Source organism: Nycticebus coucang, chromosome 4 (genome assembly GCF_027406575.1).
Source record: "Nycticebus coucang isolate mNycCou1 chromosome 4, mNycCou1.pri, whole genome shotgun sequence".
Lineage (NCBI taxonomy): Eukaryota > Metazoa > Chordata > Mammalia > Primates > Lorisidae > Nycticebus > Nycticebus coucang.
Window position 1 is genome coordinate 90153173 of NC_069783.1, and position 24964 is coordinate 90178136.

At 49.9% G+C, this 24964-nt stretch overlaps 1 protein-coding gene across 1 annotated transcript; it reads left to right on the plus strand.

The window, feature by feature from the left end:
• Positions 1–1821: 1821 nt before the first annotated feature.
• MALL (mal, T cell differentiation protein like) lies at positions 1822–24964 on the plus strand. Its single transcript, XM_053589562.1, has 4 exons — positions 1822–2006; positions 20220–20387; positions 21371–21493; positions 23407–24964. Exons 1-4 carry the CDS (start codon positions 1902–1904, stop codon positions 23467–23469), a joined length of 459 nt encoding a protein of 152 aa, XP_053445537.1. The 5' UTR covers positions 1822–1901; the 3' UTR covers positions 23470–24964.

Consider the following 24964-nt stretch of genomic DNA (forward strand, 5'->3'; position numbering starts at 1 on the left):
AATCCACAGCCCTAAAGGTATATTGGCTGGATGGTAAGGTGAAGATGTCCTTCTTACCTTTCTAAAATAATGTCGCTTATGAGGCCTCACTGCCTGTGCTGCATTATAAATCATATTGTTTTCTTACAAATAGCCCAATTAGAGTATAGACTGTATACTTGGTTGCAAAGAACAAAACATTACTTGGTTAAGTATAAACATATAAAATATCCCAAACGTTTTATACCCTTCTCTTATCATACCTTTGTTTCTTAATAAACTAATTGCTTCAGATAATGGAAGTGGCCCAGGCCCTTTCAACCTAAAAGCCTAAGGGGCTGTGGGTTGTATTATTATCTTCATTTCCTAGATGAGATATGAGCCTGAGAAAGGTTATTTTTCTTCTTATTTTACTGTAAGTTTTCCCCACTATTCCATGTTATCCATGGTCAAATCACAGGTCACCTGCAGCCCATGAGAGTGGCACAGTGCTTATTTGCAACATTTCAGAGAGTGGGATTCCTGGGGAAATGTGTGCTTTGCTTGGGCTAATCCTGCAAACAAGGTGGGCCCAAGCAAAGCTGGCAGGTGGGATTAGGGGCAACCTTCCTTCCTAGTTCCCACAGGCCTTGGAGAAGAGGATTGCCAGGCTGGTTTGAAGATAACTGGAGTACCTATTGCCTTTCCTTGCAATGCCTTGCTTTTGGTTTCATTTGTTCAAACTCCTCTCCCCTGGCTCTCCGAGACCAGGGAAAGGCCTAGCAGGCTGCTCTACCTACCTGTGGCCTTGAGGCAAGCCCTGGCGTTTCCCTGCTCTTACTCATGAGGTCAGGACCCTGGCTCCTCCTAATTAACACAGCATTCAAGGCAGTCTTCCCCCACATCCTCTCTACAACAGGGAGCAGCTTCCCAACTGGTCTGCCTAGGGCCGGGGAAGGTAGGAAGAAGGGGCACCACCCACAGCATCCTGAGCAGACTCTTGGATGCAAGGCCTTTCTTTAGGGCAGGACAAAGGAAGGTTAGCCCATTCTAAAGTAGAGAAGAAAAGGCTCAGGCTCCAGGACCTGTCTCTAAGGGGTAGCTTACCTTGGGTCACACTCTGCAGCCAGTCCCCAGGCTCCTGCGGAGTCAGGAAGGAACTGCTTGGCCCCAAGCCCAGCTCTGGGTGAAGTCCTCACTGAAAGGGAGGGCAAGGGAAGGAGGGTCTTGATTTGGGGCAGCAGGCAGCAGGAATGGGGCTTCCATCCATCCGCCCAGTGAGGAGGAGAGGAAAGGAAAGGAGGACCATGAGGGGGGATCCAGAGAACCAAGGAAACATCAAGTCCTGCCGGTGGAGCTGCAAGTGAGAGCTGCTCCTCTCCTGGGGTTGGGAGCTGAGGGTTGCCCCAGGAGGGGACAGTGAGAAAACCCCATATTGCTAGTGACCAGCTCTGGGACCTTGACTTGATTCTCAGTCCCCTTACTAGGAAAAGGCCAAAACAGCCACCGGTAAGCTGTCAAAAGCACCAGGCTGTCTGCAGAAGGCTCATAGTAGGTGCTCAACAAACGGTTTTTGCCGTGGCAGAGCAGCCTTAGCCTGTGCTCCCCGCACAGGGTTGGGGCAGGGAGGGGCTGTAGCTGGCATCCCTGGAGTAATATGCTCCGGGAGTAAAATACTCCCCCGGAGGAGAAGTGTAGAGAGGACTCCGGCCCTGCCCGCCTGCTGCCCCAGCCCCGTCCCCGCTGGTGGGGCAATTCACATCTGACACCACTCGCTGAGGATCTGTTGGCTGCTGTGAGTGGAAGGACCTGCTCTGCTGGAACAGATTTTTCCCCTCCCAGGCGACGTCGGATGGGTGTGTCTGGCAGGAGGTAATATTTGACGGGGCTGCCGGCACCAGCGAGCTGCCGCTGAGCCAGGGGCGCAGAGCAGGGCAGCAAGCATGGCCTCCCGCGACCCGCCCGCCACCACCTACGCCCTGCCCGACGCGCCCTCGGGGGTCGCGCTGTTCCTCACCATCCCCTACGCCTTCTTCCTGCCCGAGCTGGTGAGTGCGGCCGCCGGCCACCTGCAGAGACGGAGGGGCGGGAGCCAGCTGGGGCGGCCAGCGCCCTGGCCGACGGGGGAACCCTGAGGGCAGCCCGAGCAGTCGCGCGTGTCCCGCTGGGCTCAGAGCGGGCGCTGTCGCAGGCCGGGCGAGGCTCTGCGCGCTCTCAGGCAGTGATGGTGGGTTCCCTCAGAAACCGGACCCACTGTGGGGGAGGGGCTGGCAGGCCACCTGGTCCTCTGAGGCCCGAGAGCATTTGCTACCACACCCAGGGTCCTGGGAAGGTGTTGGACATGTACTCTCGCTGTTGGGTTTCTTTTCTCCAACTATTTGTGCCTTGTAAAGTTCAAAAGCAGGAGACTCTGTCTTTCCTTCTGAGAGGAGGTCTTTCAGTTTTTTCTTAATTGTCAGGTCAGCTGACTTTGAACTTTGACTTATGCCCCCACCCTAGGTATCTTATGGCGGCATGTGCCATTAGACAGTCTGTGGGATGTGCTGGTTATGAATGAGAGCCTGTCACCCAATTACCCATGGGGACCCTTCAGCTGGGCTGCAGGGCTCAGCAGAATTCAAGTCCCCTGTGGGCTGGCTGTCATACCCTTTTCACTGAGGGGGACGCTCAAGGCTGGTGACCTACTCAGTGCAAAAAAAGTGTGTTTTGTTTTCAAACACCTTCTGAAATAGCCTACCTTGTAAGTGATATTTTCTTACCTGTCCTGAATTTGGCAGTGTTGCCCCTGGGCAGGGAGGAAAAGATAGAGAATGGATCTACCTTTAACTTGGACACGACCTGCCCTTCTCACTCTAGTCATCTGCCGGGAAGGTTGGGCCAGATTGAATGACTTTTAGGCAAACCAGTTAAAGGACAGGCATTGATGTCAACCAGAAAGGAAAGCCAGATTGGGTGATCCTAGCATTTGGGTCACTTTGGCTGAAACCCCACCCAAGGCAGGTTTCTGCCAGGGCTGCCACCTCTGGGGATGGGCATGGGCACCCTGCCAGACTTTTGACATCATAGTGCTCTTCTGAGTTCTCTGTGCCAGGACCTGGGTGTGTCCTTCATCTTGGAACAGCCGCATGGATTGTGGTTGGCTCCACCTCTTTTTATTGAGCCTGTGCTTGGTGTCATCCGTGCAAGCCACAGTGACAGGGCCGGCCACTGCCTCCAGGGTTCCCTGTCTGCGGGGGAGAGACTCGCCAGCATTTCCTCTCCATGGTCATTGGACTATCACCTCAACAAGGAGAGACCATCTGACCTCTGCAGGTCAGGGAGGGGGCCAGGCCTGTCCCTGGGAGTGAGACCTCAAAGGACAGACGTTTCCAGGCTGAGGGGGCAAGAAAGAGAAAGGCCTAGAGGCTGGAGGCATGGAGCTTCCAGACTCAGGAACATACCCAGGGTGAGAGTTGTTTGAGAGGGTCATCCTGTGCCCCCACCCTGCTCCTGTCAGTGGAACTCCTGGAAGAGCCCCAAGTGCTTCAGCGGGTGGAGATATTGTCAGTTCAACTTTCTTTCTTTATTTTATGTAATTTTAGAAATACATTTAAGCTGTAGGAATAGTGCAGAGTTCTATGCCCTCGTCCCTCAGTTTCCCCTAATGTCCACATCTTCCAAGGTACAACTTTTTTTTTTTTTTTTGTAGAGACAGAGTCTCACTTTATGGCCCTCGGTAGAGTGCCATGGCATCACACAGCTCACAGCAACCTCCAACTTCTGGGCTTAGGCGATTCTCTTGTCTCAGCCTCCCAAGTAGCTGGGACTACAGGCGCCCGCCACAACGCCCAGCTACTTTTTGGTTGCAGTTCAGCCGGGGCTGGGTTTGAACCCGCCACCCTCGGTATATGGGGCCTGCGCCTTATCAACTGAGCCACAGGCGCCGCCCCCAAGGTACAACTTTTAAAATCAGAAAAGCCGCATTGATTCTATGCCATTCACAATTCTATATACTTTATCCAAATTCTGCTGATTTCCCCATCAATGCCGTTTTTCTAGTCAGGATCCAGGATCCCATGGTGTGTTTAGTTGTCATATCTCTTTAATCTCCTTTTATCTGGAACAATTTCTTAGTCTTTGTCTTAAGACTTTTGAAGAGTACTGATCAGTTATTTTGTACAACGTCCCTCCATGTGGTCTTGTCTGTTGTTCCCTCATTACAACTTGGTTTCTTTTTAGTTCGTAAGTAATCTTACTGTTGAAAACTCAGAAAGTACGGAAGTAACTATAATCCACAAATGTGCGTACATTCACATACGTACATGTGAGTATTTAATGGAGTTATTCTGCAACTGCTTTTCCCTTAAATGAGCATCCCTAGCAGGGCACCTAGAATCATGTGTGCCTTACATTGGAGTGGGGGACTGAGCCTGTGCTTGTGGTTTCAGTCATGCAAGCCACGGTGACAGGGCCGGCCGTGTTGTGGTTATGGGTGATTCTGATCCCAGTGAGCAGAAGACATGCTGGGCTGCAGAATAGGCCTCACAATGGCTCCTTTCTCTGGCCCAGGGCTTCTGGGCCTGTAGCCACTGCCTCCCCTGGGGCTGACCACAGGGCATCAGGCCTTGGGTGGTGGGTAAACATATTCTGTCTTGGGGCCCAAGGAGTCACAGACAGGCTTATGTTCTCCTAAGGACATGAGTCCAGAGAGTGATTTGTAAAATGGGGAGCTCTGGCCAGCAAAGAGGGACAGAGAAAGTGCAGTAACAGGGACAGAGAAGTCCAGTAACCAGATTCTAATGGTGGACATTTCCCTCCAGCCACTGTTTCTGAAGCACCCAGTGAGACCCCAAGAGCAGACTTATGCTGAGGATATTCCTATGTATACAAGGGGCCAAAATGCCAGGAAAGCCAAATTAGACAAAGGCTCAAATGAAGCCCAGGCTCTCTCCTTGGCTCCCCTTATGCCCTGTGGCACCCCCAGTTGGAGAGCCTGGTTCCTTTGCATTTCCAGATGGTGACAGGCTAGGATGACCCAGATCCCACAGGGATCTGCAGTTTCTCTGTCACCTCTGCTCCCCCACAGCCTGTTCTTATAGATCTTTGCCTAAGATGGTTTATTTTCAAATCTTTGACATCAAAATTCACATGTTTAACTTTTTATTTTGCAGTTATAATAGATTCATTGCAAGTTGCAAAGATAGCTCAGAGAGGTCTCCTGTACCCTTCTCTGAGCTTCCCCCAGAGTTTGCCTCTTTTCTAAACATAGTGCATATCAAAAGCCACCATTGGTACCCTGCAACTCTACTTTCAGGACATTTTCTCACTTGTGGAGATTGGGGTAATGATTACCTTATTGAAGTACAGAGCTGTTCTCTCACCACAAAGAGCTCCCTCATGCTCCCTTTAGAATGCCCCCTCCTGAGTGAACCCCTGAAAACCACTACCTCCATCACTATAATGTTGTTATTTCCAGAAAGTTACATCGATCAATGGAATCATACAATATGTGACTTTTTGAGATTGGCTTCCTTACCCTTACCCTTATCAACAGTTGGCTCCTTGTATCCATGTTACGGGTTTACTGTAGTTTGCTCAACCATTCACCTGTCAAGAAACAGTTGGGTGTTTCCAGTTCTTGGCTGTTCCAGATAAAGCTGCTAAGAATATTTATGTGCAGGTTTTTGTGTGTATGTAATTTCTGCTTCTCTGGGGAAAATCACCTAGTGTGATTGCTGGATGGTATGATAGGCGTGTGGTTTGTTTTCCTTAAGAAACTCAGAAGCTGGGTGGCGCCTGTGGCTCAGTCGGTAGGGCGCCGGCCCCATGTACCGAGGGTGGTGGGTTCGAACCCAGCCCCAGCCAAACTGCAACCAAAAAAAAATAGCCGGGCGTTGTGGCGGGTGCCTGTAGTCCCAGCTACTCGGGAGGCTGAGGCAAGAGAATCGCTTAAGCCCAGGAGTTGGAGGTTGCTGTGAGCTGTGTGAGGCCACAGCACTCTACCGAGGGCCATAAGGTGAGAATCTGTCTCTACAAAAAAAAAGAAACTCATAAGCTGTTTTCCAGAATACCTAGAAAATACTTTTTGCCTTTTATATTCCCACTAGCAATGTAGGAGATTTTTGAGACTTTAGCATTAAAATTCATATTTTATTCAGGTTACTAGTGAATTCAAATTTCTTATTATTAAAAGAAAATAAGAAAAATATGTTAATTTCAAAATATAATATCCAAGCTTGCAGAATCTTTGAATCAATGGATTTTAAGATGAGAACAGACCCTGGTCTATTCTCTCTCTCCTTCACACAGCAGAGAGTGTGGATGTCCAGGGGGCCAGTGCAGAAGGCCTGAGCCGTGGGGGTGCATCTTGTGGCCCAGCCTTGAGTGGCTTGAATTGACACTTTTTTATGAGCTGAAAGGTGGAAGCTGAGAGCTCACCCAGGTGCTGATGATCAAGGACATGCTTTATGAGTAAGAATCCAAGGAAGTCTTTTAACTTTCAACCTTGTCACTAGTTGACTTAGATTTTTGACTAATTATAAAGAAACAGCTAAGAGACTCAGCTAGACACTCTGTTTGATGTTTTCCTTTCAACTTCTTTTTTTTTTTTTGTAGAGACAGAGTCTCACTGTACCGCCCTCAGGTAGAGTGCCGTGGCGTCACACGGCTCACAGCAACCTCTAACTCTTGGGCTTACGCGATTCTCTTGCCTCAGCCTCCCGAGCAGCTGGGACTACAGGCTCCAGCCACAACGCCCGGCTATTTTTTTGTTGCAGTTTGGCCGGGGCTGGGTTTGAACCCACCACCCTCGGCATATGGGGCTGGCGCCCTACTCACTGAGCCACAGGCGCCGCCCCTCCTTTCAACTTCTTAACTTGGCTGCAGTTGGTCAGGAGGAGATACTCTAACACCCTCAGAGGTTCATCCCAGGCCCTTCCAGCTTAGGAAATGCATCTTTATGTCTTGCCCAAATCCCTAGTTTCCCCTTCATTTCAACCTGCTTCTTCTCCTGTTTATATTTAAAAGCCCCAGATCAGTGCCCGTCGCACAGTGGTTATGGCGCCAGCCACATACACTGGGGCTGGTGGGTTTGAACCCGGCACCAGCCTGCTAAACAATGGCAACCATAACAAAAAATAGCTGGGCATTGTGGCGGGTGCCTATAGTCCCAGCCACTTGGTTTTAACGTATTTTATTTTGTTGAAGTTTGGCCGGGGCCAGGTTTGAACCCGCCACCCTCAGTATATGGGGCCGGCGCCCTACCCACTGAGCCATAGGCGCCACCCAGTCCCAGCTACTTGGGAGGCTGAGGCAAGAGAATTTTTTGAGCCCGAGAGTTTGAGGTTGCTGAAGCCAGGCACAAGGGCCTCTAGGAGCCCCTTAGGGCCAAGTCTGTGTGGACTGAAAGTGAGTGGGTGGGACTGGGAGAAGGAACTGGGCTCATCTTAGACCCAGGCTCAGGACAGGTATCCTCCCTTCCTTGTAACTCTTTCTCAGAAGTAAAGGAAAAGTCCTCTCCCTAGCTTTTCCTCTGCTCCCCTGTCAGTTCTCCGGATTCTGGGTGCAGCAAGTCAGCTCGCCTCTCCCCAGTGTTACGTCATCCTTTGCCTTTCACACTGCCCCCTTCGTTGTATCTGTCCCTCCATCCACTCCTCCTCACCACCCGATGGCCTCTTCCTGATGTTGTCCCTGGCTCCTCCAGGGCACTGCCCTTCCCCTCTGTTCTCCTACAGGACTCAGGAGCCACTACCCTCTGAGCACAGAGTACCACTGGGTCCCATCAGAATAATTCGGGGGATGTCCCTGGAAGGCACGTGAACAGCAGGAATGGGAAGGTCTCAGGCTGGGGAAGAACAAGACCTCTGGGAGAGGAGATTGGAGGGGCCTCATGGAGGGGTCAGATGTGAGCTTCTCAGCACATGCCTGGGGCCACCTTGGTTTCTGTGCACCAGTCCCAGCCTCTACTGTGGGAGACCCCAGTGCATCAGGGTCAGTAAAATAAGAGCCAGCCTGGCTCAGCTTCTTAGTCACTATGAGACCCTGAGCAGGTCACTTAACCACTCTGAGCCTGGATTTCCTCAAGAAAGGAAAAAATGATAGTAAAGGGAAGCAGTGATCCTGTGACAGCTGTGGGGTTAGAACAAAGACCTTCACAGCAAGTGTCAGTAGACCACGGAAAAGCGCTCCAGAAATGTCAGCCATGCCACTCTATTGTTGGTGGTCAAGTGGCCTCTGCAAAGCTCAGATCTCTTGCAAGCAAGTTGCAATTGTAAGTGAACGGAGTTTACTGAGATGCTATCACTGCTCTGGCCCTGCGCTCTGCTCCTCAGGGATACAAGAAAAAGAAGGCAATTGAGGGGCTAAGCTCCATCATGGCCCCAGGTTTGAAGGAGTGATGTGACTAGCACACACGGACCATGCAGAGAGCATCCCAAGACTGGAGATGAGTGAAAAGGAGAAAGTGTCCAGCCATAGCTGCTCAGGCCTCAGGGGCCAGAGTGGTTGTCAGGACAAGCTCACTCAAGGAGGAGCTGGGCGTTCTTGAGGGGTTTGGATTGGGGGCTGAGACATTTGCTTGTTCAGACTAGAACTGCATAGGACTAAGTAGTTACTATTTGGGGGTATAAGGAAAGAGGAAGACATTACCACACTTAACAACCCATTTGACCCATATCAAGTGAGCACCTGCTCTCTGCAAGTGCTGGGGATGTGAAGATGAACAAGGCAGACAGGGCCCCTGCCTTATGGAGCCTGCTGTCTAATGGCGGAGACGGAAAACAGCCAAGGAGAACAATAAATGGTGCCATGTCCCTCGGGGTCCTGTAGGAAACAGAAATCACGATAGGTGTCTCACACAGAGGGGATTCAATATAGGGACTTGCTGACACAGTCACGGGAAGGCTGAGAGAACAGAAAGGAGGTGCTGAAGCCAGCGGAGAGTAAGGAGCACGGGGAGCAGCTGCTGCCACCCCCGGAGTCCAAAGGGAACAAAAGTGAAACAAACAGGACTGATGCCCAAACCTCTGGACAAAGCGCTGCCTCGCCGGTGCCCAGACTCTGGAGGACGCGTGCTGTGAGACAGAGGTCACTCAGAGAAGGGGCCCAGGGACTCCAGGATGGAACTCGCCACCGCGGCTGCTGGAGGAACAGTGGGTGGCAAGACCCGGAAAAGGCAGCAAGGAGCCCTCACGCCTCTCCTGGTCTCCCTCAAGTCCTCCCACAGCCAGAACTCAGCCAGGGTCTGCTGCTAAGGGAGCCCAGTGCAGGAGGGGACGGGAGGCTTGGGCCACTTGGAACTGACCAGCACAGGCCAGCATCCCTGACCCACTTCTGCGTCTGACCATCCAGCTGGACCACGAGCACCCTCCCCTGAGCCAGTGGCCTCTCTCAGTTCAGCCAAGACAGGTGAGGAAGCACAGGCCAGCCCCCAGGAGGCGTTCTCACAAATCCCAGGTGCTCTGCAGGAATTAACCGGGTGCCCTGTGCAGGCAGCAAGGAGGGGCCAGTGCGTTCTGACCCACTGGCTCCCGTGAGCCCCAGATAAGCAGTTTCACCAGTAAGAAGTGCTCACCTGGGCACTTACTGGTTCTTCCTGCCATTCCTCGGGGATTTTCCCTGGAGAACTTTCCCCTGGGCAGGGCAGATCTGTGGGAGTCAGGAGAGGTTTCGAGAGTGTTGTCCAGATTGGCAAGTGGTAGGAAGCAGGCCAGCCAAAGGAGGCGTCGAGGGCCTGGCCTTTGCCTGCTAGTCTCTCAGCCCCACCTCTCACCAGCCCCGACCTCGCCCTGGATGGGCCAGGCTTGGCTAGGACACTTCACCTCCTGCAGAGACCAGTCTGTCCTCAGTCACCCCCTGATCAGGTCTTCCCTGTCTCACCCCTAATGGTCACTGCCCAGAGGCTATACACATGGACCCCTCTGGAGCAGGGCTGACTTGTGCTCACATCTCACAGTGCCAGCTCTGGGAGGTACCACTTTCCACCTCCTGGCCACATGCTATCCCTGGGAGATGCCAGTTGGGTCCCCTCCACGTTCCAGACATCATGGATCTGGGACTTCAGGGTCTTCAGTCCTATTCAGAGATGCTTCTCCCAGCCCTGGATTGTCTGAGCTTTGTTTTTCTACCTTGGCTTTGGACACACACACATCATTATTTGGACATTGGACACACACACATCATCACTTGGACACTCTCCCTGCCTGAGTGTCACTGGGGGAGGTGCACTGGGAGGGCACATGTATTTATTTGGGCACATGTATTTATCATCCTCCTCTCTGATAGCATTTTTGTGTAGTCCATCCTATATACCGGGGCAGTGGGATGTCCCATGTTGACATAGTAGGGTCTGGAGCAGGGTTGGAGAGAGGCAGGAAGGTAGGAAAAGCCTCCCCAGGGAATCCTGAGGGAAGATTGCTCTGCCACTTGGAGAATTTCTAGGGCCTGGGAGGTGATGGAGCAGGAAATGGGTGGGGATGAAACACATGGGCGTTTGTCTCCAGGCTCCTGGCAGACATGCCAGTCTGCGGCTGGGCCACCCTCGTGGGCGGCAGGCCCAGGAGCCGAGACTAAGCAGCCAGCGAGTGGTGTGGGCAGCAGCCCGACTTCTCCTTTCTCGAGTGGGTTGGTGATGTGTACCGAGCACTTTCTTCATGCCAATCCCTGTGCTACAAACTGGGACACACAGCTCAGGACACAGTCCTGCCTCCAGGAGTCCAGGCATGAGGCAGCAAAGAGAGAAAACAAAAGTGGAGAGTGAACAGACAGGAGTTGTGCTGGGGGGCTTGGTAATCAAGGGTGGCTTACTTGAAGAGGTGACATTGGTCTAGTTCCTTCCCTGCAAGGTCTGGTCATAGATGGGTTCAGGGTGGGCTGGTGGGAGCCAGACAGCCAATCAGGACTAAGTGACCCAGCGCCTAACGAAGGGCAGGAACAAGGTCACTGATCACAAAATGTCTGTGGGTTCCTGGGGGAGGACGGAGGGTATGGGGCCTTCCCCTGAGTCCCAATCCAGAGTTCATCTGGTGACTTCCTGGGGCCATGTGAAGGGCCATGAAGTTAGTTGATGTAGTGGGGGCCAAAGAGGAAAAATTAGAAAGGGGAAGCCAGGTGGGAGGTCAGGCCAAGAGGCCTAGGTGTGTGGGGAAGCCTTCCACGAGGCCATGGGGACAGGATACTTTTGTCTTTCTGCTTTACATCTCTTTTGTACTTTCTAATTTTCCAAGGTGCACAGGTAAGGAAACAAAATAAAACTATGCCCCCCAAATGTTCAGTGTTTGGTTTGTTCTTTTTTTTTTTTTTTTTTGAGACAGAATCTCACTCTATTATCCCTGGCTAGGGGTTGCCTCAGGTTGCTGTAGCTCACAGCAGCCTCAATTCCTGGGTCCAAGTGATCCTCCTGCCTCAGCCTCCCAAGTAGCTGGGACTACAAGCACCCACCACAAAGCCCAGCTAAATTTTCTACTTTTAGTAGAGATGGGGGTCTTGATCTTGCTCTTACTTGGGCTGGGCTCAAACTCCTAAGCTCAAGGGATTCTCCCGCTTCAGCCTCCTAGAGTGCTAGGATTACAGTAGTGAGCCACTGTGCCTGGCCTGTGCTTTTATTTTTAAGAGACGAGAAGCCAAAGCCCTTTAGACTTTGGGTGGATAAGAATATTCTTGGTCCATTTTATGTGACATTGTAAATCTGTGCTGTTTAATCAATAAAAAGCTGGGGCAGTCAATGTGAAAGTGTGGCGTGGTCCTGGGGGGAGGAAGCAGCAAAGGGGTCACGGCCCTAACACAGAGCCCCTCCCAGGCCACACTTCCTGCCGCCTGCTGCACACACCCATTGGTGGCTCAGAAAGGCTCATGTGCCAGTTTTCCTGGGCCTGCTGCCAGCCCAGGCCTGAGAGCACATACAGGTACCAGGGACCCTGTTCCATGACCTGCCAGGAGCAGCTGTACCAACTTGCTCTGGTGTGGACTGGATAAGGCAGTGACCCTCAAAACAGGCCTGAGGGGACTGGGCCAGCTATCCTATTTTCCGCTATCCTTAAAGCCACAGAAAGAGGAAATTCTCCCTCCATGAGTGCCCTGCCGTGACTTGGTGTGTGGATGTGTACTAACTTCCACGTAGTGCTAGCTGTTTGGGGGTTGTCTTAGGGTCCTGGATTCAAGCCCCCACTGGGTGACTTTGGGGAAGTGCCTTGGCTAACCCTGTACACAGGAGGTAATGATGCCTGCCCTAAAGCTTCACAAGGATTCAAGCTGCCTTGGGGGTTGTGAGCCGCACCCACGTGGGTGCTGGGATCCCTGAGCTTCCCACAAAGGCCTGCAGGCAGGGAAGGCCTGGCTGGGGCCAGCTGTGGCACCTGGGCGAGAGCATGCATGCAGAAGGCCCAGGCTCAGGGACACTGAGGACCAGTCCTACAGTTACAGAACACTCTGGGCTCCTCCCACTCAGCCTGACAACTGTCCCCTCTCTGCAGCATGTCTCTTTCCCTTATCCTTGGTGGCACCTGCTCCCACTCAGGCCCCAGCATGCCCCCTCAGAGCAGTGACTGACCCACGGGTGTTGCTGTAGCAGGAAGGAACAGGGCAGGCGAGGACCCCAAAGGCCCTTGGCTAGAAGACGGACCGTGTGCCAGAGCAAGGGCTTTCACTTGCTGACTATGATCTGCAAAAAGAAAGATCTTCACTGCAACCTGGTATACCATGTGTGGGGCGGGCTGTGTTTCAGTGAAACAAAAGATTTAGTAAATACTATATCCCCTTCCTATAGACAATGGACTCCTCTAATTTCTATTCTAGTCTACTTAATTTCTTAATGCTGTAGTAATCCACTAATTAGAGTCACAACCCAAGAATGCGTCTCCCCCATGGTTGGGTGCCCAGTGCTAGGGGACACGCCACAGAGGGGGCAGGCATGGTGGCTTGGGCCTGGGGCTGTGGCTTGAGTTTGGCCGGGTTTGTTGGGAGCCAGTGGAGGAGTGTTCTAAGAGTGGCGTGAGTGACATGAAAGACTGTATCCCAGGGGGTCGTCATGGGGCTGTGACAAGGGCTGTCACTGGCTCTGACTGGCCTTAATAGGAGAAACGGACTCTGTGTCCGCAGATTCTGGAGCTCAGTGGGCTGTCCCTTAGGTAGCTTCTCTAGCCACTTGGGTGTGTCCCCAGGGATCCAGGCTCTTTCCATCTCTCTCCTTCTCCATTTCCTGGTTCCAAGTTTACCTAAACACTGGCCAGAGCAAGAGGAAGGGCTGCTGTGCCCTGTGCCTCCTTCTTGGGTGCACGGAAACCCTTCCCTCCAGTCTTGTTGGCTATGACTAGGTAGGTCGCCCATGTGTCCCCAGCCAGGGAATGTGATGAGACGAGACAAATATAGGAAGTCACCCGATATGTCCCCTCCATGCCCACACCTCCCACCAGTAAGCCTAGTCAGGGAATTTATCCCAGAGAAATAGTTCAAAAGAAAAAAAACTCTGCAACAGGGCACTTATGACAGCATCATCTCTAACAGGGAAAAGCTGGAGACCCCCACATAACCTGCACTGGGGCCTAATTGAGTAAATAAGTCTTTATTAATGTGATGAAATATAATTTGAGTGTAGAAAGTACAGTGGACCCTCATTATTCCTGGATTCCATATTTGCAAATTCATCCACTTGCTAAAATGTATTTGTAACACTAAAATTAATGCTGTCAGCACTTTCAGTCATTTGTGGACATGCACAGGTTCGTGAAAATCCCCAATCCTAGCACTTTGAGAGATTGAGGCCAGAGGATCAATTGGGGGAGTTCAAGACCAACTTGGGCAACACAGCAAAAACCCATCTCTAAACACTTTTTTTGTTTTAAATTAACTATGTGAGCCAGGCGAAGTGGCTGACATATGGAATCCTAGCACTCTGGGAGGTGGAGGCCGGTGGATTGCTTGAGCTCAGGCGTTCCAGGTCAGCCTGAAAAAGAGTGAGACCCCCATCTCTACTAAAAATAGAAAAATTATCTTGGCATTGTGGTGGGTGCCCATAGTCCCAGCTACTTGGGAGGCTAAGGCAGGAGGATTGCTTGAACTTCGGTGTTTGAAGTCAGCCTGAGCACGATGAGACCCTGCCTCTACCAAAAATAGAAAAATTAGCCCGGTATCATGATGGGTGCCTGTAGTCCTGGCTACCTGGGAGGCTGAGGCAGGAGGATTGCTTGAGTCCAGGAATTGAGCTTGCTATGAGTTAGGCTGAGGCCATGCACTCCAGGCGACATGGCACTCTGTCTCAAATAACAATAACAATAATAATAAGTTTAAAAGGGAGGAAGCAGAGGGACCCTAGGGACAGCCAAGGGACCCTAGACTTAGACAGCATGCACTGTGCATGCCTGAAAGTGAAGGACAATAGTTTCCTTCACCTTGAAACATCACCAGGTCAGAGGGAGTGTTCCAGGCGTCCAGGTTCCCAGTGTGGGCAACACCTGAGTGTGTCCTTTATGGAGACCAGGACCTCCCAGCTCACTCTGTGCCCTGACTAAACAGGCCTCACTTGTCTTGATGTGGGCCTTTTCCTGCAAGCCTGAAGGTTTTGAGGCTTTGTGGCACAGCAGCCTGTGGGGAGCTGAGTACCAGGAACGGAAAGGAGAGGCAACGCTGTTGTGAAAATTAAGACAAGTAGTAAGAAAAGGAATGTGGTGTTGGCAGGACATGCAACCTGCCATGCTGATACAACACCCAGCTATGTAGAAAAACCTGTCACCAGGGTGCCCGCCCAGTGCTCCTCCCTAGTTCTCAGCCCCGTGTCCATCCCACCTCTAACCCACAACTCCCAACCTCAACCAGGTGCCCGGTCATGTGCATCAGAGACCACCCATCTTTTTGGTGCCTCCTTCACCCTCCCCTGGGGTCATCAGTCAGGTAGTGTCTGCCTCAGAGCCTCTCAGTGTGTGAGAGGCAGCAGCCCGGCCCCTGCACCTGCCCCTCACCTGCCTGTGAGGGGCTCCCAGCTGCTCTGTCCAGGTGGGAAATCCATCCTCTGAAAAGGCACTTCCCTTCTTGTCTCTTATTTAGAATTCTCTAGTGCACGTTCATCATCCCACACAGCTTCTTCCTTTTTAAAATTTACATGTTCTCTGTTTTGGATTAGTTCCAACAGGAACAGAGTCCTACATTCAACACCCTGTCTCCAAGCCAAACAGTTCTCCACCCTGGAGGTCAAGGTGCTGATTGGTTTATTGGGTCTCCTTCCAGAAACATTCCATTCATCTACAAACAAATGCATGGGTGCTCAAACACCGGTGTGCATTTTTTTCTTTTACTGCCTAAATCACAGCACATCAGTCACATGTGCCTTTTCAAACTCTTGGGTCCCGTTCCATTGAGGGATTTAACAAGTTTTCTCATTCTTTGTGAAGGCTGCAGAGTGTTCCACTTTGCAAACATAATTGATTTAACTGGTCTCTTCTGGAGGAACATTTAGGTTGTTTCCTATCTTTACTGTAATCAAACTCTTGGGCTCAAGCCATCCTCTTGCCTCAGCCTCCCAAGTAGTTTTTAACCAACTTTCTATGTATGAGGGACTTCTCCAGGTAAGCCTGGAGAAGTCAGGTAAGCTTTCAGGTAAGCCTTTTGGAAAATGTATACATGAATATGTATGTTTGCTTGTAAGAAAAAGACCTTGCCGAAGTTATACTTGAAATGTACTTGGCTCTGAGTGTCCAACTGCAGTAAAATATTCCTCTACTTTGAGAGTCAGCCCCAACCATCTAAAAATATCTCCTGCTCTTGGGAAATACAAAATGAACATTATAATGGGAGAGCAGTTTAGGCTGCCAGGAAAATTTGGAAAGCTAAACATGAGTTTTTAGAAAAGAGTAATAAAAACAAATACTCAAAAGTTCTCACACTTATAAAGAATCCAACCTAGACTGCTTGAAACAGAAATGAGATAACAAACTCTGCTGGGTTTCAATTCGCCTGGACTTAGTTGTTGACCAGGATCCTTCCTAGTGTTTAGAAGGTGGAGGGGTGTGGAGATACAAAGTGAGTGACAGTTCTCTGTGTGTCACTGATTATACAACACTGAAGTCATTTTAAAAGACTCCCATGTATTTGTGTAGATTCTCAAAGGCTCAGAGGCCCTTGGCTTGTCATAGAAGGTGGGAACATGGATTCCTAAAGCACAACTAATGCTCAGAGCGAGAGGGCCACTCACCTCTGGGCTCCTTGAGACCATGGGTATGACGTCCCCCTGTAGGCCCTTAATTCCCCCAGCAGATCTAATAGCAGACCTGCAGCCCTTGTAGGCCATCCTCTAGGCACATCCTAGGATCCTGTTTGGGGAAAGACCCACAAGTGTCCCACCCCATGTCTGGGCCCCCCATGCACTGCCTGTGTGACCTCAGGCCCCAATTCTCTCTAGTACATCCCCACCCCATAGACGTGCTGAAGGCTAAATATGGAAATGCAAAATAATGTGCATATGGCTACATCTAGTCAGAGCAGCCTCTGATGGCAGGAGGGGGACAGGGACCCCTTTGCAGATGCTCACACTGTGGGGCTGAGCAGTGGACCGTAACAGGTGGCAGCTCTCCCATCTTTCTAAGGAGTTAGAATTGTTGTGTGGATGAGATAAGGCAGTCAAGTGAGTGAATTTTATAAACTGTAAAGTACTTTGTTAATGTGAGGTGATGGTGGTATTATTATAGATTCATTCAGAAGAATTGTTCTTTGGCCTCCTTCGCTCCCCATCTGCTTTCGTCCAGACCCTGTGCTGGGCGACAGGGATACAGTGATAAATGGCACAAACAATATTCTGCCTTCAGAGTTCTAATGTGCTTCTAAAATATTACAAACCCTGGTGCAGTCACTAAGTCCTGAATCCCATTCCCACTAATGACTAGTGTTGTTTGGATATTGACCACGTAACAGCATTTTTATTCACTTCCCATGGCTTGGTGAAAAACAACCACAGCATGCAGAATCACGCTACTAAGACAAAGTTAATAGAATTATCAGATATTGAATCTAAAATGAATACTAAGCAGAAAGTAATAAAAAGATACCCACATCTCAACACATTGTGTTGCTTATTACACAAACTGCAGAACACCAAGGGGAGAGAGAGAGAGAGGACCCAAAATGCAGCCAGATACTAAAGACGGATTCCTACAAAGCAACAACAGTTCAACAGGCAGCTGACCTTGCAAGGGCAATAGGAAGCCAGAATGCAATGGAATAAAGTAAAAACTGCAGTAGGAATTTTTTTTTAACTTAGGACTTTTTTTTTAATTTTATTTATTTTATTTTTTTATTAAATCATAGCTGTGTACATTGATATAATCATGGGGCATCATTCACTAGCTTCACAGACCGTTTATCAAGTTTCACATATACCCTTGTAAGATTTTTTAAACTTGATAAAAAGCATAGTCTATAAAGGGACATATTGACATAATCAACTGCCTTAAAATTGAGGACTTTGTTCATTGAAAGGCACCGTAAAATATGACACGTGTGCTGACAGAATATATCTGCAAAGTTTGTAACAGTCAATAAACCCACACTATCAGAAAGAATTCCTAGGACTCAACAAGAAAAATACAACTCTATTAAAAATTTGTAACCAATAAAAGCAATGAAAAGTTCACAGAAGAGGAAATATTAATGGCTAATAAATGCACACAAGCTCTATCTCATTAGTAATCATGAAAATTAAAATTAAAATCTAATGAGACACATAGAAAACCCTGAGAAATCTACCTGAGAAAACACACCAAAAAAAATCTTTAAACTAAAAAGTAAGTTTACCAAGTTGCAGGATGTAATATCAACACACATGCCAAAAAAAAAAAAATTATAATGGGAAATGAAATGTTTAAAAATCAATACTATTTACAACAGCTCCCCCCAAATAAAATGCTTAGGCATAAATATAATAAAATGTATAAAGCCACTGTATGCTAAACACTACAAAACATTGACATAAAGAAGTCAAATAGGGTGGCACCTGTGGCCCAGTGAGTAGGGCGCTGGCCCCATGTATTGAGGGTGGCAGGTTCAGACCTGGCTCTGGCCAAACTGCAACAACAGAAAAAAAAAAAAAATAGTTGGGCATTGTGGCAGGCACTTGTAGTTCCAGCTACTCGGGAGGCTGAGGCAAGAGAATGGCCTAAGCCCAAGAGCTGGAGGTTGCTTTGAGCTGTGACGCCACGGCACTCTACCAAGGGTGACAAAGTGAGACTATCTCTAAAAAAAAAAAAAGAAGTCAAATAACACCCTATTAATTGGAGAGACATACCATGTTCATGGGTTAAAAGACTCAACATAGTAAGGATATCAGTTCTGCCCAAGTTGACGTATAGATTTAACACAATAAAATTTCTCAGCATACACACACACACCAGAGAGTAAATATTGTAAGCTGATTCTAAAATGTATGTGGAAAGGCAACAGAGCTTAGGAGGAAGATGAGTTGTCTCCTAAGATGGACATAAATGTGAGTCACTTGCACTGACAACTCTTTTGATTACCATAACTTCATAGAAAGTTTTAAAATATGGTAGTGTGATTCCTCCAAACCACAAATTCAGAGTCATCTTTGGATCTCCCTTCCCCATTACTCCAAATTTCCAATGGTTTCACAGTCCAAGAGGCTCTTCTTTTCAAAATTATCTTATTGCTTTATAAAAGATAAATCCCTGTGTATCCATTATGAAATAGAAATACAACATTATCATTACCTTTGGAGGCCTCAGTATACCCATTCCCAATCCTAGAACTGTCTCTCTCTCAGCTAGGTCATTCTTGGCAGAGGCTGAAGAGGGTGGATTCTGAATGAACTTGGGGTGGCAATAAGTTCAGATTGTGTACCTGTTGAATGTAAAGAGTTTGAGGAACGGGACCAGGACTGGAGTGAGGAAGTGAGGTGCCTAGGGTGCAAAATTTAATAAGGCACTCCCTCGTGAGGTCAGGCAAGTACAGGGTCAGCTCCTGCAGAGAAATACACAATTAGAGACATTTGGTGAGCAGGCAGACGTGTAGGGCTGAAAGCCACAGAGAGAAGTGGGCTGCAGGTGGGTTCCTGGGATCACTAGCCTACATGGTGCTTAAAAGCACAGATTTAATAGGAGTTAGGAGAGAGAGAAATAAGAAGGGCTACAATGACATCCTAAGAAGGCCCCAGAAAGGAGAGGAGCTCAGAAAGTCAGAGACAAACTAATAACGAAACCCCTTGGTGTTCGTCCCAACCCTATCCCTCTAAGCCTCTAACTGGACATGCCATCTGCTGGACATTTAGGTCCTCCCTGAGCTCACTAACAAGGGTGCAAAGCCAGCCTGAAAGCAAACCAAGGCAGAGACCACGGAGAAGGGCTGGGAAAAGGGTTGGTTTCTCCACCAAAAGGATAACAAATAGGTGGACAGAGGTGAGAGGTAATTAAGCTGGAACCGCATTGCCCAGTTGGTATCTAACTCCTGAGCATCAGGTCCAATGACCTGGGGACTCGCAGGGCCAGCTGCCAGGCATTGTCAGTGGGCCCAGGGAGCTGGAAGGACAGTACTATGAGCAGGCCACAGGATGGCATCAAGTGGGTGGGTGGGGTTGTGGTCCAGTAAGAACCCCAGATCCTTTGTTTGTTTGTTTGTTTTTGTAGTTTTGGGCTGGGGCTGGGTTTGAACCCGCCACGTCCGGCATTGGGGCCAGTGCCCTACTCCTTTGAGCCACAGTGCCTCCCAGAACTCCAGATCCTTTTAAAAAGGATCAGTTACAACTCATTCCAGCCCACTCTGGCCTAGGCTGGAACAAGTGGCCGGGACCATGGACTTATAAAGAAATGTCCCAAATCTGAACTTTTCCTGTGCAATATCCTGTTTTAAATGTTGGCAACTTGGCCAGGGGTGGTGCCTGTAAGCCCAGTGCTTTGGGAGGCTGAGGTGGAAGGATCTCTTGAGGCCAGGTGTTTGAGACCGGCCTAGGCAAGACAGTGAGACCTCATCTTAAAAAAAAAATAAAATGTCAACAACTTATTCAGAATTGTTTAAAATTGTTTTGGCCGACACTGCTTTGGCTGAGAAGACACATCCACAGGCCAAACTTGGCTGAGAGTCCGTCCATTCTCAACCTCTTGGATTTTCTAACAATAGGACCCGGCTTTACGTGACGCAGAGGGACCAGACTTCCTTCCTTATTTCCCTCTGGGTTCACCCCTAACTTCACTTGAGCTTTTAACCAGAGACAGAGGAAAAAGAAACCCCCTGCAAAGGGAAACGTGCCCCACACAAGCAAATGAAGCTGCTTGTTTTATGTTTTTCCCTTACAGGTATTCGGGCTTTGGGTCTGGATCCTGGTAGCCGCTACCCAGGTAGCAAACCCATTGCTGCAAGGATGGGTGTTGTACGTCTCGCTCACCTCATTCCTCATCTCCCTGATGTTCCTGTTGTCTTACCTGTTAGGATTTTATACGAGATTTGAGTCCTGGAGAGTTCTGGTAAGAACCGGTGGGATGGCTCCTTCTAAACTAATGTCCTGGGTGGGGTGAGGACAAAGGACCCTTCCAAGCAGAGAGGAAGAACCAGAGACCAGGGATCAGAGACACAAAGAACCAAGGCTTGATTGTAGCGTGTTTATCTTTAAGCCAACACGAAGACATTTCTCTGCAGCAGTGAACCCTTCCTACTCCTCTCCACCACCTTCCCTGTTCGGGATATACACAGTGCCCTGTGATCAAGCATGTTCTAATGGGTTTCCCCTAAGTTTTATTCATGGCATATTTATTCACTGGAGCAACACTGAAGAATTTTCCACTTAATGTTTCAGAAAAATTCAAATAATAAAATATTTTTAAAAATGCTCATCATGGGTGGGTAACTGAAACCATGGAAAATGAAACAGTTTCCCTGACAGACTTGAAAATGGAAGCCTGGAGTCAGATTAGCCTGACTCTACTGACTCTCCCATGTACTAGCCAAGTGTCATTTCCTAACCTGCAGCCTGGGAATAGTAATAGCAGCCCTAAGAAATAAGCTGTGAAAGTGAAATGAGCTAGGACAGTGCCCGGCACAGAGTAGGTCTTTATAATTCCGCTGGCTCAGAGGATAGGCTGGAAGTTAATGAGGCCAGGGTTCAAATCCTATTTATTCATTGGTCTTAACCTCCAGCTTCCACCGACTCAAAACAAGGCTAGTAATAAATAATACCTACCTCACCGTGGACAAGGTTAAATGGGATAAATGAGAAAAGGGCGTGGCATGGAGTTTGCCATAAATGTTAGCTGCTATTGATACTGTTACTGCTATTCATGAATCCGCTGTGGTTTGCTACATAGATATTCCATAACAAACACTGCAGAAAGACAGTCAGAGATGAGGGTGCGGGCTGTCCCTTTTTCTCGCTCTTCCCAGCTCTAGCCAGGAAGGAAAGTGGTCACCTGAGTAACGGTGGCCGTGGCTGGCCTCTGCTCTGGGTTTCCAGGACAGTCTGTACCATGGGACCACCGGCATCCTGTACATGAGCGCAGCTGTCTTGCAAGTGCACGCCACCATCATTTCTGAGATCCAGGACCTGAACAACTACTACATCAACACGGCAGCCTCGGTGAGTGGGTAGCAACCCTGCCAGCCACTGTCACTGAAGGGCCTTGACTAGACACTTAATTCTGCATCGTGGGTGTGGTAGGGCTGGCCTGTGCCCTCCTACCAAGGAGCTGTGGGGGCTGGGGAAGGGGGTGTGTGAACACCCCCACCATGACAAGTCCTCTTCCACCCCTGTTCCTCCCACCTCAATCAGCCCTGCTCCCTCTCACACCCACCACATTGTCTGCAGAGCATTTTGTTTTTCCAAAACACAAATTGGAACATGTTCTCTCTTACTAAAAATCTGCTGATGGCTCCCACCACCTATGACTGAGCTGTTCCAGTGTCCTCTCATGTCAATGACAAGCCCCCCAGGGTGGTATGTTGGCTCTGACAGACCCTAAGGCAAGACTGTCCGGCAGGAGGGAGGGAGGCCTCGGGACTGGGGGACCTCACCTGCCCTCCCCCTGGCACACCAGCCCTCCCCCTGTGGGGTGTGGCTCGCGTGTCAGGGAGCACAGATCCTCCTCCACAGTGGCTTGGCCTTCTTCCTTAATCTTACCTTAAAAACTCCCCACCAAGGACTCTAACACCAGGCCTGAGTCCCTGCCTCCCCCCAGACCAGTCACTGAGGCCAGAAAGTCCTTTGTCAACCTAGTGGCTCCTGCAGGAATCACGTGGCCACGGAGGGAGGAAGAGATGCATATGGGGTGCTCTCCGAGTGAGAGTGGGGTTCTAGGCAGTACTGTGACCCTCCAGGGTGGCTACAAGATACTTCAGCCACCTTATAGCCTGTCTGCCTCCCGTCCCTCCTCACCAGGTTAGATTAACTTCCTAAACAAACAACTCCAGTAATGGCCCGAGGTCCCTCTGTGGCCTGGTGGATCCACAGCGAGGCCCCTTCCTGCTGCTGGCCCCTGGTCAGCTGCCCCAGGTGCACTGGCTTCCTTGCTATCACTTGGGGCCTTGGCAGGGAAGCCCGTGCCCCAGGGCCTGTGTGCCAGCTCCTGGTCTCCTCCTGTCCTCAGGGCTGCCTTCCCTGGTCCCCTCCCCCACCGGCATTCCCTTTACCCTTTATCGGCCTCATTTTCTCCTGGTTCTTATCCCCATCTAACCTGGATATGCTCTACCTGTTCATCTTGGGTTTTTTCTGCTTCTTACCACTCGAATGAAAGCCTCATGGGGGCAGGAAGTTTTGAACACTTTGTCCGCTGTTACAGCCAAAGTCGTTCTTGGAGAACGGCAGGTGTTCAGCGATGTTTGTGGAGCCGATGAATGAATGAGAAGAGGGTGTGTGAGCAGCAGGGCAGTGGGAGCTGCAGCAACTGGGGGTCTGGAAGGCAAGTTCAGTGTGACAGTCCCTTCCTGAGGAAAGAAGAGGCTACCAGAGGCTTCAACACGGGAACATCATGCTGGTGTCTGCCCTGTGGGCAGGTTAGGGATGGAAGACCAGGCAGGAGTGAGGTCATGAGAAGTGCTGGTGGCCAGGACGAAGGAGAGTGGGTGTCCCCAGAAATGGCTAGGCAGTAAAATAGCAAGCTTTGGGGGAACTTTGGACCCCTCAGACAGGGGACGGGAGGCAGGGTCCATAGGTGTCTGGCGTGGGTAGTTGAATGAGATGAGAATCTGGGGTCACTGAGCTTGTGAGGCTTATGGAGAGATGGCAGGAGTTCAGGAGCTTGAGGGGTGTCTGAGCATTCACAGGAGGCTCACAGTACAATAGCAGGCTGTGGGCAGGAGGTCAGCATGGGATGAGGGCTCAGGCCAGGTTAGAGACAATTGAGACAGCGTGGTCAGGGCATGATAAGGAAGGACAGCTTCCAGGAGGAGGGTGTCACTGGGCAGGCAGGTGGCGGAGGCAGGTCAGCAGCTCCCTGGGGCCGGGGGCTGAGCAGGTACTAGCCGTCTCTAACATCACTCTGCGCCTCCTTCCAGTTCTTTGCCTTTATCACGGCACTGCTGTACATCCTCCACGCCTTCAGCATCTACTACCACTGATGCAGCAGGGAGCCGCGCCGAAGGAGAAACGCCCATCTGAAGCCGGGTTATCAGCCCCCAGGCAGCTTTCGACATCTGCCTTCTGAATGATAAATGGAAGATCTGAAATATCCACGGGATTAACAGACCATCTTTCCAAGCTGAGTGATATACCACATTTTGGCACATTTGTTTGGACATATTAATTCACTATGATAAATATGACAAAGCTATTACTTTCTTTTCCCTGGGAAGCAGCTGTCACTTGGAATTATCTGACCATGCTAGCCCTTCTAGAAAACTCAAATTGAACCCCTTCCTGTTGAGAGTTCCAGCTCCACTGTTGCCATGTTTATTTGGGGATTTTGCCTCAGCCATGGGGCTCCCTATAGGAGGTTCTGATTCAGTCTGATTTTCTTAAAATGGAAAAGGTGCTATCAAGGCCTTCAGATCCAATGCAGATGTGCAGACCTCGTTCCTGTCCTCGGTCTGCCTCTGCTGCAGCTTGGAGGCCCGAAGTCCCCCAGGAAGCTGGCAGGGGCAAGCTGTGCTGCCCACCTTCCCGCCTATTTCTCCTCCCCCTTCTTCCCAGTCATTGAGGTCCAAGGAAAATCTGCATAAAACCAGCTTGGAGGGCAGATTTGTGAGGAAAATAAATGACTGACTCTACAAAATGATTATACAGTGAGAGCTGGGAAGGGGGAGGCCTTCTCCACGCGTCAGGCCTCTTAAAGCTGTGCAGCTGCAGTGCGCCGGTTCCAGCGCTCCAGGACCCCACCGCCTAAGGACTAGAAGCCGTCCTGTCCCTCAGAACTGACCCTCAGTGAAGGAGGCTGGGATGTTACATCCACAGATTCTCTTGCCACAACCACACGGGAGGAAGAAGCTGTTGCACAGTCTCCGGGGACAGCGTGAGGACCCATCCTGGGGACTGTGCTGCTCTGTGCACGCTCGCTCTTAAGTGACACTTGGCTTAAGGCCTTGGGGACCAGTGGCACTACTCTCTGGGTGGGGACCAAGGTCCTCATCTGGGCTCGAAAGGGCCTCAACGTGCAAAGGCAAGGCATTTGCACTTTGGGCCCATTCATAAAGCGACGGCTGGCACTATGCACAGAGAAATGCCAAATTGAGATGCTTGGTTTCAAAGAAAATGTTTTTCAAAGGAAACCTGCACCCCTGTGCTGACCCAGGCAAGCAGGGCACAGCCCCATAACTGTAGGTGCCGCTGTCGTTTGAAATGAAATAAACAATGACATAAAAGGGACTTATTTTAACTGATTCTAGTGCTTCCAGTTTTGTATCAACTGTTTTCTGCTCCTAGGGAGGGGGGACGATGGGAGTCACTGGAAAGAAAACTGGCTCCACTGTTGTTTCACTGCTCACTTTCTACTTGCCTTGCTATCTTGAAAAGCCACCACGTGTCTCTTATTTTCTTGCCTGGCAGCTGCCTGGGGTCATCACTGTTTAATATTTACCAAATAGCCATGTGCAAATAAAAGTCATTTGTACGGTAAAA

Excerpts from the sequence above, each read along its gene's own strand:
- MALL (XM_053589562.1), top strand. The coding sequence starts at position 1,902 with ATGGCCTCCCGCGACCCGCCCGCCACCACCTACGCCCTGCCCGACGCG. Across the intron at positions 2,007-20,219 it reads CCTTCTTCCTGCCCGAGCTG|GTATTCGGGCTTTGGGTCTG; the intron begins GTGAGTGCGGCC and ends TTTCCCTTACAG. Across the intron at positions 20,388-21,370 it reads TTGAGTCCTGGAGAGTTCTG|GACAGTCTGTACCATGGGAC; the intron begins GTAAGAACCGGT and ends CTGGGTTTCCAG.